This window comes from Clupea harengus, chromosome 11 (assembly GCF_900700415.2).
Source record: "Clupea harengus chromosome 11, Ch_v2.0.2, whole genome shotgun sequence".
In the NCBI taxonomy this organism is placed as follows: Eukaryota; Metazoa; Chordata; class Actinopteri; order Clupeiformes; family Clupeidae; genus Clupea; species Clupea harengus.
The window spans coordinates 28,749,502-28,763,422 of record NC_045162.1 but is presented as its reverse complement, the minus strand read 5'-3'; the positions used below and the strand labels follow the sequence as shown (position 1 = coordinate 28,763,422).

Genomic DNA, 13,921 nt, shown 5'->3' with positions numbered 1-13,921 from the left:
TGTGCGTGTGTGCGTGTGTGTCTGCGTGTGTGCGTGTGTGCGTTTGTGTGCGTGTGTGTCTGCGTGTGTGTGTGCGTGTGCGTGTGTGTGAGTGTGTGTGAGTGTGTGTGCGCCCCCGTCTCTGTAAGTGTGCATGCTCAATGATAAATTACAGACTGAACCATCCAATGTCTATTTTGAATGAAAACCCAGTGCCTGAAGGAGACTCATCAGACAGCCAGTCTCACTTCCTCTGATGGTGGGGTTCACTTTGGTCATTGATGGTTGTTATGGTCGTAGCTCACTGCTGGAGGGTGAGGCTGGTCGTAGAGGAGGGTGAGGCTGGTCGATGATCACTGCTGGAGGGTGAGGCTGGTCGATGATCACTGATGAGGGTGAGGCTGGTCACTGCTGGAGGGTGAGGCTGGTCGATGATCACTGCTGGAGGGTTCACTTTGGTCATTGATGGAGGGTGAGGCTGGTCGTAGAGGAGGGTGAGGCTGGTCAATGATCACTGCTGGAGGGTGAGGCTGGTCAATGATCACTGCTGGAGGGTAAGGCTGGTCGTAGCTCACTGATGGAGGGTCTTCCTTTTGGAAGAAGGAACAATAATGGCTCTCTAATACTGCTGTCAAGAACAGTTGTGCGCCAGTCCTACGGCTATGAGTTCCGCAGAGAGAGGCTCACACTGTGTTTTCCAGAAGTAGTTGTAGCAATTGGCCAAAGACTCAATTCAGTGGCTTGCAAAAGTATTCAACCTCCCTGAAAATCATCACCATTTTCTGTTTTACAAAAGATACTTACACATATTATCCCAATTAGTATTGTCATTGTGAACACTTTCTAAAGGCTAAGTAGGTTATTTTTCTACTAAAAGAATAATAACAATAACAGCCGTACGTCTTTCTTAAGTGAAATAGTACCAGCTTTGCACATTATTCTGCTGTGTTTTACACCATTCTTTTTGGTAGAATTTATGTTGAACATCCAGGTTACTGGGATGGCAATCCTGGGCGGTAGTGCCTGCAGATGACCACTGCCATATTCCACGATTAGGTTGGTGTTTTTTGAGGCTTTGGCAGTATTAGATTTATGCTCCATATAGAGCTTTGAGGATTGGCCAAAGAGCTCAATGTTTCTCATATATGACCATAGCAACCTTTTCCCATATAGCATTCCAAACATGCTTTAATATGGATCTTCTATTACAATGTTGTTGTTTTGCCATCCTCAAATAGAGCTTTATGGAAAGCTTTTAAGATTATGGCACCCCAATTCTAGCTACTAAAACTTTATAGATGTTTTCGTAGTGGTGGCAGTGGTGGCCTCTGTCACAAGCAAATATCTTCTTTGGATGCTTGGCTTGGGGACAGGCTTTTTTACACAGCATCCGGACGGTGTGATGCACCATCCACTTTACTCATATGGATCCAATGGTGCTCAGTAGGACATCCAAACACTTGGATACTCACTCACTCACTTCAGCATTTGAATCACCTCGTCTCTTTAGTCTTCATTTTCTCCGTTATTTCACAACCTGGCTGATGACCGTAGACTGAGATTTTAATATCCAGAAGGAGATCTGTACTTTAACCATAACCTATGATCAGTTATAGTCAGTACTTATCTGGTGAGCCCTGGATCTTCTCAACAGAGGAAGTTTCAGGGACTGGTCAATCAATCAGAGCTCCGATTTATTTCATTGCGTTTGTTTGAGTGCATATGTGTATGTGTGTGTGTGTTTAAGTGCATATATATGTGTATGTGTGTGTTTGTGTGTGTGTGCATATATATGTGTATGTGTGTGTGTTTGTGTGTGTGTGCGTGTGTGTGTTTGCCTGTGTTTATGTGTCTCTTTGTTTGTGTTCTTTTGCAGTGCACAGTATGTTTGCATATATGTGTGTGTGTTTATATTTGTTCTGTACTGCTATTGAATGAGTCAAAACACATGATCAGCTGTAAATTGATTTATTGACCTTCTCTGTCCTCACTGAAGCTGCTGTAAAAATGTGTCTGTACAAAGTGAGTCCAGAAATCAGATACGCTGCCACATGACATCTCTTCCAAAAAGCAGTATATCAGACAAGGAAACACAACGTTATTTACAAACAACATTCAGATTCACTTGACTGGATCTCTCCATGCTGCTATTTCATTTGAGGCTTTGGCTCATCAGTGACAGTTAGCACCTCATACAGGCCAGCCACAACATGCTCTGATTGGATTGGATCAGATCATTTCAACCCCTCTTGATATACAAAATATTTTGAAATAAATGTCTTAAAATAAATATTCACAACATGTACAGAGTTGTGGATGGAGCACACACACACACACACACACACACACACACACACACACACACACACACAGACAAAGACACACACACACACACACACACACACACACAGACATCCCACACTCACGCAAATTAATAAATACAATATCAGAACAGTTCTAGCCATTTTGTATGTTACTGCACTGAATTATAATGTAAAATGACAAGACTATTCTCATCTTAATACTAGACCTAAGCTAGAATTCTTCATTCTTCACCACCGGGTTTATGGTGTATTGCTATTATTGCCTTCATAAAAGCACAGGAAGTGATAAGGAAAAGACAGAACACATCATCTGGAGCTTTCGGGATTGTCCATGGCTACTGGAAAGCCTTTCTGCCTGACAGTACATCACTAATACTGGCAAATTTCACTACATATGTTAGCGGCTGCTGGGGAGCAAAGAACCCAATCTCATTTACTTTGTAAAACACACAGAAAAAACCACATTGTCAACCATGTGCGCACAATGCTTTATACCATGTATTTATGCTGCTGTGAGAATGGTGCTCCATGCATGGCTGCATCGGACTGATGTTCTTTGTTTGTAGTACTGCACAAAGACCAGCGTGGGGCAGACACGAGTCAATACTAGTCATCTACAGAGAGTGCACATACAAAACCAATGCCTGTCACAAATGATAGAGGTCAGATGCAGAGATGGCCTATAGAAAAACATTCTGCCACTCAGCGTAGTGTGCAGATATTTGATCTCTCTCAGTAAACTCATGTACACACACACACCCTACTCTCGCTCGCCCACACCGGCACACACACACACACACACTATGGCCGCGGCTCCAGCCTGTGAGATAGGTCAAAGAGGGTCTCCTGACTGCTGATGACGTGCAGGTATTTGACACAGGTCATGTCTGGGTTGTCCTTGGGCCTCAGCATGTCTCCTGTGGAACAGAAGGGCTCTTCATGATGATCATGAGTGCGATTGGCTGATCAAAGACACATGCAGGTGCGGTACAGTGCTGATGAAAGGCAGTTAAGCTCTGAGGCGCTGTGGCCCCTGCTGTCATATACGCACCCATGGGATCCAGCTGACAGTGTTTGATCAAGCGTGCTGACTCCGCTATCATGTGCTGTTGGGGGCAAAAACATCACAGCAAACCTTAATCATTCTAATGACCAAACCGCTACACTACAGAGAGTAGAGACACATGATATAACCAAACCCCTCACATGTACGTAGTGTCACTAAGTAAGTAAGTAAGTAGTAAGTAGTAAGTAAGACTTTATTTATATAGCACATTTCGTACAAGAATTGCAGTTCAAAGTGCTTTACATAAAATCAATAAAAGCAAGCAGCAAGAGCAATACATGGAGTTAAATAATGATTAATATCGTATCAGAACCTGATGTTCCGATAGGCTTCTTGAATTACTAAAATCATGATAAAAGGTATAAAAGGAATAAAAGTAATAAAGCCCTTCTGAAATAATAAAAATAGTGAAAGTTACAGTTAGTATCAACCCCACAGAAAATGAATAATATTAATCAAATGCTTTGGTAAAAAGATAGCTAAGTACCTCTCCCAGTCTACTCACCAACTTGTCAAAGTTGAGCAGGTTGTCGAGAAATGTCTTGTTGCCTTCATGAATGAACGTAATATCTGAGGCAAAAGAGGACAATACCGTAAGTGTCCTGTCACAAGTGTAAAACAATCCAGTATGCAGATATAGCATGGTAGCGCTTCCATAAAATGACTGTTTTTTTAATAATGTGGCGTCAGAACCAGAACGCAGATGATGTCAGGTCATGATCTCGACACAACGGCGATGTTTCTGAGATATTCTGGCTGCAGCAGAAAGCACATGTTGTGTGTGCCATGTCATCACAGTATTGATGAACCGTGTTGGAGCTATTGTGGAAGCGGATGGGGTGAAGACAGAGTGGCAGTCTAATAAGAATGGGGTTTTAGATGCACCTGTATACCCACTGAGCTGTTCTACAATACTTCCCCCATCGTATCCACCATAAATATTGTATGTGTCATGTATATCATATCACCTTTATGCTCCAGGGGGGGGGGGGTAAGGCCCTGGGCACTATAAAGCACCTTCAGACAATTATATTGTTTTGGCGCTATATAAATGAAATTGAATTCAACACCAACCACGGATGTTGTGATGTTATAACTATTGTATATTGTGAGTGTTTGTGATGTTATAACTACCATAATAATTGTTGGATATGAGTGTTGATAGGATGCTACAGTCATGATGCACAATGAGGTCCTGGCCTAAATGTTTATTACGCAAGGTCTTAACTATACTGTATAACTTTGGTTCTTTGAGGCCACGGCCATAATATAGATTGTGAGCAGTCATGATATACATAATTGCATTCTAGAAGCATCCAATGTTGACAAAGTTGGCTTAGGTGACCTTTAAGCAGCAGAGGCAGGAAGGGGAGCTTAGGAGTCTTCATCTTCTTGAAGGTGGTCCTATAAGCCTTGTGGTTGAGGGACGGGTCCTAGGACAGAGAAAAGGCATCGGGACAGATTTCATGGCTTTTGCGTTTCATCTGTTGGCAATATTCTTCACATGAAATGAAGCACGATGGGATTGATTCAGAACACTCGCCAGTTAACCCCCACTGGCCCGTTCAAACATGTTCCATTTAACCCATTCAGAAAGACAATCATGGGTCAACAATCACTACCGTCTCATTAATTTCAGACGTCCCCCCCTGCAACAACACTAATGGTGATGAGGTTCTACATATTTAAGATCAGTGTAATCTGACAGAAATAATGGTCAAATGGACTTTTAGAACTTTGGGCATCCCATTTGTTGTGTTTTGGTGAAGGATGGCTTATTTTGGATGAGCAGTTTAAGAAGTTACAGGGTTCTTTAGAGTTTTGCTATGTTGCTGTACGACCAATATGTTGAATTCTGGCTACTCACTCTAAGCCATGTTTACCCTCTGACAGACAGATATGTTTACTTGAGAGTATATATGCTGTATGTATGCTAGTGTGTTTACCCTCTGACAGACAGATATGTTTACTTGAGAGTATATATGCTGTATGTATGCTAGTGTGTTTACCCCTGACAGACATATATGTTTACTTGAGAGTATATATGCTGTATGTATGCTAGTGTGTTTACCCTCTGACAGTCTGATATGTTTACTTGAGAGTATATATGCTGTATGTATGCTAGTGTGTTTTCCCCTGACAGACAGATATGTTTACTTGAGAGTATATATGCTGTATGTATGCCAGTGTGTTTTCCCCTGACAGACATTGGTCTGGATGTATCTGCTTCTCCTCCCTCCCCTCCTTTCCATCTCTACTGGGCCGACCTCAGGCAGATGGCCCGGCCCTCTTTGAGCTGGGTTCTACTCAAGGTTCTTTCCTTACCACCATCGCTTGCTCTAGGGTTAGGCTCCGTAAAGCAACTTGGGACGATGTCAACTGTTAATGGCGCTTCAGCTCAACTAAATTGAACAGATTTGTTTATCATAACAAGAAAAAAAGAAGTACAAAACAATCTATTGGGCAACATAAAGCGCACTAGACAAATTAGATATTAAATAATGTTACAAGATTTTTTAAATATAAATATATACTATATATATGTCTAATCTTAAAACCTTATCTAAATCTAGTGTGGATGTGTTGGGCTGATGGGATGATGTCTGAGCAGGTTCTTGAGTGTATGTCTCTTGAGAGGAGATCTGTGTGACATCACAGACACACAAACATGCTCCGTCATGTCACGTATGCATGTCGCACAATAAAAGCCCCATCTGCCACAGTACTCCCTGGAGGGGTGGAATCACTCAGGGCATCACTCAGGGCAACACGTCTTCCCTCCTAATGAGCATCTACCAGCTCCAGGATTCAGCTGCTTCTGAACAAGCCCATCTGTTTTTGAAGCGAGAGACAGGGGCACGATGACTCACTGTCAGGGTCTCCAACTCCGAAAACAGCTTCCTGAATTTCCCTGGAACTTTCTGTTGACCAAAACAGGGAGAGATTAGAAAATATAAGGAAATGTCAGCACACACACACATTATATGAACAGTATATAAACATGTGTACAACCTAACCCCCCCCCCGCAACACACAGACATGCACACACACACACACACACACACTGTGAAAATGTCCTCACCTCCCATGTCTGGCTCAGGCGACTAATGGCAGCCGTGTTGAGGCCCATAATGATGGCAAAGAAGGAGTTCATATTCCTCTGAGCTTTACAACTGAGGACAATAATCACAGATAGAGTAATTATGGTCAGTGCCACAAGCAAAGAAATTACAAATGGTGCCATTAGTCAAAAGCCTTGGAAACAGAGCTTTTACAATCAGACCAACAGCCCCTAAAGGACTCTTAAAGGGGCCCTATCTTAGTAAGAATCACAGATGGCATCAGCTGTAATATATAGCCTATAACAACAAAGAACAACAGCATGAGTACACACATAGCACAAAGAGGGGGCCTTGAAATGAGACACTGAAAGAAAGACATTACTGTGGTGCCACTGTATGTGTGACACACCACCATTCAGCTCTGTGTGCTCGCCCCCTTGAGATCAAAATATGTATGTGTGACACACCACCATTCAGCTCTGTGTGCTTGCCCCTTGAGATCAAAATATTTACGTCCCTGGGGTCTGATTAGCATCCATTTTGAATTGCCTTGAGGTGTAACCATTTGATTCCCACAACAATACCAATCAAACCTTTTCACATTGCCGATTACATTCTTTCCACTTCATGCCACAATTTACATTTAGTCATTTAGCAGACGCTTTTATCCAAAGCGACTTACATATGTGCGACTTACAATGTATACACATTTACACTGATGGCACACTGCACATCAGGAGCAATTAGGGGTTCAGTGTCTTGCTCAAGGACGCTTCGACAGGGAATCGAACTAGCAACCTTCTGATTACTAAACGACTTCTTTACCTCCTGTACCACTGTCGCCGTTTGTGTGTGTGTGTGTGTGTGTGTGTGGGTGTTTGGGTGTGTTTGTGTGTGTGTGTGTGTGTATGAGTGTGTGTGCGTGTGTGTGGGTGTGCAGAACATGTCAAATCAGTTAAAGCTGCAGGGATTTGCTCACTGAGCTGCAATCTTGATGAACTTCTTCAAAAGTTGCACCCGCGTGCAGAGCGAGGAGCAGAGCAGCACTTGGGTCATCACCCACAGCTGCACTTCATTGCAGCGCTGCAGCAGCCTCTCCAGCGCCCCCGTGTGGCCCACATAGGCATCACGGCTGCAGGTGAAGCAGATTAGCTCCGGCTGCCGGAGACAAAGGACACCCACATCACCCCACCAGAGACATCACAACACATCTACACAAACTGGACTATACACCTAACTTAGCTTCTGTGGAGGCCTCTATTGAGGGGAATGGGTACAAATAATATTCTATGTATACACTACGAGTACAACTGTCTTTTTTGCTTTAACTGTTAGAAACTGAGAGCACATATGTCAGGAAACAGATACCTAAACCATGTTCACTTTAAGACAAAGTATGAAATACCCTCCCTAAAACTCCAACTCAGACTTGTATTGTATTGTGGTTATGCCAAACACTGAATAAATGGACCCTGAATGAATATCAGATAAAACAGCACGTGAATAGTAAATGCTCATATGGAATTCTGTTGGATATAGGACACATTTATTTAATCATTACACCAACAAACAACCCGTTTGTGTGTTCCTACACTTTGAATCATTGAATCATTTTATAGCCCCTGAAAAATGCATTTCAGTTCAAGGCAACCGTGACCCATTATCCCATTAAAAAACATACATCACATAAATCTAGCATAACAAGATGCCACTGCTGAATTTGAATTAAGGCTCATTTGGCCTCACAAGGCATGTGAGTGACAGCTTTAGCACATGATATAATCATAAGATTGGAGCTTCACCAATCTGCCTGAACTCAGTGTAGCAGGGGAAGGGGTGTTATGGAATAGGGGTTTGAAAGACAAGTCATTATTGTTTGACAATGCTCTGTTTTTAATATAGGTACGAACGAACCTACCTCATGTACACACTCAAAGAGACTCCAGTCGAAGCTGGTCAGGGTGATTGCCACATCCCAGGCATTCAGGCCAAGCAGATGCGTTGTCCCCTGCTGTTGTTGGGCATCGTCTGTGAGAGGGCTCTACAGGAAGCAGGACAGGAACACAAACTAAAACACCCAGCTTGAAGATGAACACATAGCCCTTGCACTAACAGTCTTCAGCTGGTGTCTTACCATAACCGGAGTCAGGTCTTTCCGGTAGACCTGCAGTCTTTCGACCGACGATAGACAATCTGAGAAAACACTGTCTTGAGGCGGAAGCAGCGCCTTCTCTGGAGAGACAGAGACGGGGAGCTTGTGATGCAGGGTGAGCACTGTTACTAACGCAGATAAAACCATCATCGGCCAAAAGTCATAAAAAAAAAGAGTCATTGCGTCATCTGTAATCTCAGGTGTAGTTAACACCTTAACTTGAATGAGAAACAGGGCTTTCAAAATGCCACAGAGCATGGTATGCAGGGTCACCGTAAGGTCATGGTATATGCAGTACCCTATTGTGAAGTCTCGCTGTCCATGTCCTTACCTCCAGCATAGGTGAGAGCAGCTAGCACCATGTCTTCCTGAAGGCAGTCCAGTCGATCAGCCACCAGTGACAGCAGGTGCTGTGCTCTGACAGAGCTCTGAGCCTTAACGCTGATGTAGGAGTCCTCACTGACATACAAACGGTACAGCACTGTGGAACAGACACATTTAGAACAACCCATCGGCAAGTAATGAGTGACAAATGCTTTTGCGACTTCCTTGAAATGTGTTAAAATAGCCTCTGTATCTGCACCCCCCTTGTATGGGGGTACATGGAGAGGAAAGAGTAAACAATGACTTGCCTTCCCTCTCCTCTCTCGGCATGGTTCCGGGATGAAGCCAGTTCTCCTGGGCACTGATCTGTTTGTGTACTCCTTTGCTCTAGACACCAGACAACTATTGTCAGTGACCACGCTCATACGTACATAAGACACACGCACATTGTCTAAGTGCTTTTCTTCAGCGCTGGGGCCATAGAGTAAGTGCATATATTACAGAGTGGACATATTTTAAATTCTAAGATCCCTCAGAGGCTGCAATTAGCTCCACTGAGGACAGCACTGCATGGTGCCAAAACACACCCAGAGAAAAATGACCAAAACACACTTTTCTAAAAAATAGAGGGAACATTCACTATGGTAGACCACTAGTTTCCCAAATACTAGTCTTTTTCTTTTTCTTTAAAGCTAATTACTTTAAAATGAGCCTACAAAAGTCTTACCTTTCGATAAGGTGAACTCTTATCCACAGTGCTAGAGGACAGAGAAATAAAGAGAACAGTTGTATTAAATGATCTTTAAAGGATGTGAGTGTTTCAATGTCTAATGCCTCCGTGCAGAGGACAGCAGGTCTACACTCTCTAATCTGACGTCACAGCAGCAGTACCCAAAAGTACCTGACTGGCAGCTGTGAGAATGCACACCTTGGTGGGTGTCCTGAAGTGGGACAAGAGTTGAATGGGCACGCTTTCATCCAGAGTGTATTGCTGTGGATGCCAACCCAAGCGCCAGGAAGCAAAAAGAGTGTGTTTGTAGCTTTAGCATTACCCCACACACCTCCTAGCTGTTAGACCTGCTGCCAGACTCACGGTTTGCACATTTACAAAGGGCATTAGCACTCACGCCTGTGATGAACACCTGCCGGTTATGGACCAGTTTTGGATGATCAGGGCTATACAGGAGAGGCCATCTGGCTGACACGCAGAGCTTCTTCATAGTTCTTCTAACTGTTGGAGGAAGTTCCCCCCTTTTGTGTTACCGCACTGAAGGAGCTCAGAACGATCAGAGTTCTTAGAATGCAGTTTTGAGGGACTTTTTTAGCTCCTACTTCAGGGAAGGTACTCTCCAGGTACAATAGAGCGTGGGTGTGACTGTTGTCAGTTTCCTATGAGAGAATGAATGGGGTTTTGAAAAATGGACAAAATAGTGCCCATGTCAATTAAATAACTGCTTACGAGACCCCACATTCGATTCTGTCCAATACAATGTATGTGTGTATGTCATCTCTGTATAGACTTCAGACCCATAATATCTCTACAATATGTCTGTTGCCATACCTCTGCTAACAGCGAAAAATGACTTCAAACTACAAACCAAGTCCCTTAGCTAATGCTAACAATAGAGTAAGCAAGTCCCTTAGCTAATGCTAACAAAAGAGTACGCAAGTCCCTTAGCTAATGCATCAACAATAGAGTACGCAAGTCCCTTAGCTAATGCATCAACAATAGAGTACGCAAGTCCCTTAGCTAATGCTAACAATAGAGTATACAAGTCCCTTAGCTAATGCTAACAATAGAGTACGCAAGTCGACATTAGTTACATTACTTCAGCATTCCAATTAGCAGCGCAAATGCAAACAGAGAAAAAACCCAGTGGGTAGTCCCTGGAACTGAGTCCTTGCAACTGTTTGGTCCAAAAATGCCTTATAATAATAATTAAGACCTTTGTCAGGTTTTTAATGGCACACACGACACACCCATCCTGGACTGTCCTTCCTCAAGGACCCCCCAGGAGCAGTGGGCAGCTTATGTCTGCCCCTGAGCGTGACACCCACTCTGGCAGACAGGCCAGACAGCCAGAGTGCAACAGAGAGAGGGGGTGGTGGCAGGGGAGTCGTGGCCGTGTGCTTCATGAATGAAAGTGGCCAGATAATGGTGGCTGTCAGGGGGAGTTATAGTTATAGGGAGCGCCCTCTCTAATGGCCGGGGTCAGGACAACATGCTGCTGAGGGAAAGAGTGGGCAGGGCAGCCAAGGGAACGGGCGAGGGAGCGGGCGAGGGAACGGGCGAGGGAACAAGCAAGGGAGCGGGCGAGGGAACGGGCGAGGGAACGGGCGAGGGAGCGGGCGAGGGAACGGGCGAGGGAACGGGCTGTTTGCTCTGAGAGGCCAGAGGGTCCAGAGGGTCCAGCAGACAGCTGCTCACGTCAGACAGACAGGACCGTTCACAGCATATTCACTTTTAGTCATCTGATTAGGTTCTGTTTCTCTCCGTTTCTGTTTGAGATTGAAAATGAAGTAATTATCATAATTTGAGCTTCTCCCAGTCTGTCACATGGGTTTTCACAAACATAGTGCATCAGATATTGGAAAGTCACCCACTGCCTGTGCTGTATGGAGAGAAGTCTCTGGAAGTCTTTGAGCTCCTTCTCCAGAGATGGGTAGTCATAGAGGTCGTCCAGCACAAAACGATACAGACTCTGAAAAACAATATGCCAGCATTTATATTTACAAGACATGACATGGAAGACATGTCATTACATAACAGCATCAAATGTAGTATATTAGTATATCATGAAGGTAACATAAGGTAGGTACAAATATAAAGGTAAACTTTATGACAATGTGTGACAATTGATTTTGCATTTCTATCATCTGATTCTAATTCTTAACTGCCACTGTCTCCGAGCCCTTTTCACAGCCTCTGCCCTGCCCAGCCCAGCCCAGCCCAGCCCAGCCCAGCCCAGCCCTACCCAGCCCAGCCCAGCCCAGCCCAGCCCAGCCCAGCCCAGCCCAGCCCTACCTACCTACCTTCAGGAAAAGGGTGATGTACTCGTTGTCTCGGAGGAAGTCTCTGTAGAGAGTGTTCCACTGGGACACAATCAGCAGGATCTTACGTTTTCTGAGCAGGATGTCAGTCATGTCCTCACACGCTGTGCTGCGCTTGGAACAGTAGGTGACCACCAGGGCAGTTAAGGACCATATTTGTATGGTGAAAGAACAAGTGTGTGAGTGTGTGTGTGTGTGTGTGTGTGTGTGTGTGTGTGTGTGTGTGTGTGTGTGTGTGTGTGTTAAAAGTTAAGAAGGATATTGTCCCAGGAGAGATTGACATAGATCACTGGTTGACATGTAGACCAAATACGTAAGGAGGAAGTCATACAGGATGGTGTCTGGAGGAAATAAAAAAGAAAGAGTTATGGCCTAAGGTGAGTAGAGCGTTGGAGCGCACAGTCCCCTAATGTCTCCGCTAATATGTGTGTCTTTTCCAGGAGCTGATTTAAGACCTTTCAGACCAAGTCATCCTCACACACCACATACAGGAGCTCCAAAACTGTGTTGAACGATGTTGGCTTTCATAGTACAAAGGAGACTTGATTGTTTAAAGAGGTTGATCCTTTCAGCGGGACTAAGCACGGCTGATATTTCTGAAAGGTTCTGTCAATTTTGTCAAAAGCAATTCTTTTGTGTTGGTGTCCCCTCCCACTCACCTTCTATCACGCTTCTCTCTTTAACTATGAATCATTCCCCCCCCCCCCCTGTGTCCACTACCTTCTAACATATATATCATACAGAATGCAGAGCCTCTAAACGTGTCTGCTTTTTGGACTGGGAGGCGGCGGCGGCGGCTCTAACCAGTCACCTTTAAGTGCATGAGGACAAAGAGCTGATATCAGCACGTGTAGAGGAGGCCTTTAGGGCTTTGGTCTGAGAACACTTCCAGAGGAGGCCGTGTAGAGGAGGCCTTTAGGGCTTTGGTCTGAGAACACTTCCAGAGGAGGTGCAGGGACCTCCTGCATGTTTGCCATTTATTTAGTGTGTATGTACACTACATCATCAAAAAAAGGCCATCAACATCTGAATATGCAGATTGAATTCATCTAAATTCAGACAGAGATGATTGTAATTAAATATGGGCAGCGATCTGCTGCTTAAACTATTAGATTAACAGCTGTCTGCAGCAATCCGCCATTCATTGCCATGGCAGTATTAGTTAAAACAGTACCACTTTAGTCTTCACTTTGCTTTGCAGATCATCGACCACTTTACTGTTCCACTAAAGAGAAACCTGGCCAGGATCTCATGTGTACTGACCCTTAAAAAGGACTAGCTTTTAAATCGATCTCAAAGAGCGACATCATCATTCCTTCAGCTAATGACTTGGGCCTCCTGCACCGACCGTCCCTCAGTTTTAATTTGCTCCTCTGCTGCTGAAAGGTGCCAAACCATTTATGCATGGCTCGGGCCAATCATCTATTCTTAAAGGATTTACACTGCAGACAGCTGATTCTCTGGATACGAGGATGCACCCTGTTCACAGCTCACGCTCATTTCCCTCGATCTGCACTCCAGTCAATAGAATTACCGGCCCACATGCAGGAATCAGAGGTGAGGTGATATTAGCTTAGCAGTTTCCCTAATGTGTTTACAGGATAGGAGACATAGTGCTTTGTCCTTGAAAAGAAAGCCCTATTGATTTTATTGGTTAACCTTGTGATCTGAGAGCCTACAATATGTAAAAGAGGTTTTTTTTCAAAGGCGGTTGGAAGCATTTTTTCTTCATATTGTATACTGCATTGTTTTCATCATGTGGTATTTTGTAGACAAAGTGTACTATTCATTCTTGAATTGAAGAAGAACTGAACTATTCTTTGTCCACTGAAGTGTAACCTGAGAAAAAGCCGAAATAATGTGGCACATAACTAGTACCTGATATGATAATCATTGTAAATTAAAGACAAATGAGTAGATGTGTACTGGCCAATTTGTGTGTGTGTGTCTGTTTGTGTGTTTG

General features: G+C 44.0%; 1 protein-coding gene across 1 annotated transcript in view; it reads right to left on the bottom strand.

Annotated features, from left to right (window-relative positions):
- Nucleotides 1-2,371: 2,371 nt before the first annotated feature.
- Nucleotides 2,372-13,921, bottom strand: part of LOC105906319 (rap guanine nucleotide exchange factor 5-like) — a 15,472-nt gene continuing 3,922 nt past the window's right edge. Inside the window, exons 3-17 of the mRNA XM_031576964.2 lie at nt 12,221-12,299; nt 11,941-12,085; nt 11,512-11,609; nt 9,635-9,665; nt 9,216-9,294; nt 8,915-9,064; nt 8,566-8,663; nt 8,350-8,472; nt 7,411-7,589; nt 6,452-6,542; nt 6,240-6,290; nt 4,715-4,802; nt 3,875-3,939; nt 3,355-3,409; nt 2,372-3,220 (exon numbers count right to left, since the gene is read on the bottom strand). Coding sequence (XP_031432824.1) covers nt 3,105-3,220; nt 3,355-3,409; nt 3,875-3,939; nt 4,715-4,802; nt 6,240-6,290; nt 6,452-6,542; nt 7,411-7,589; nt 8,350-8,472; nt 8,566-8,663; nt 8,915-9,064; nt 9,216-9,294; nt 9,635-9,665; nt 11,512-11,609; nt 11,941-12,085; nt 12,221-12,299 — 1,448 coding nt within the window. The 3' untranslated portion in view covers nt 2,372-3,104. The remainder of the gene's footprint in view (nt 3,221-3,354; nt 3,410-3,874; nt 3,940-4,714; nt 4,803-6,239; nt 6,291-6,451; nt 6,543-7,410; nt 7,590-8,349; nt 8,473-8,565; nt 8,664-8,914; nt 9,065-9,215; nt 9,295-9,634; nt 9,666-11,511; nt 11,610-11,940; nt 12,086-12,220; nt 12,300-13,921) is intronic.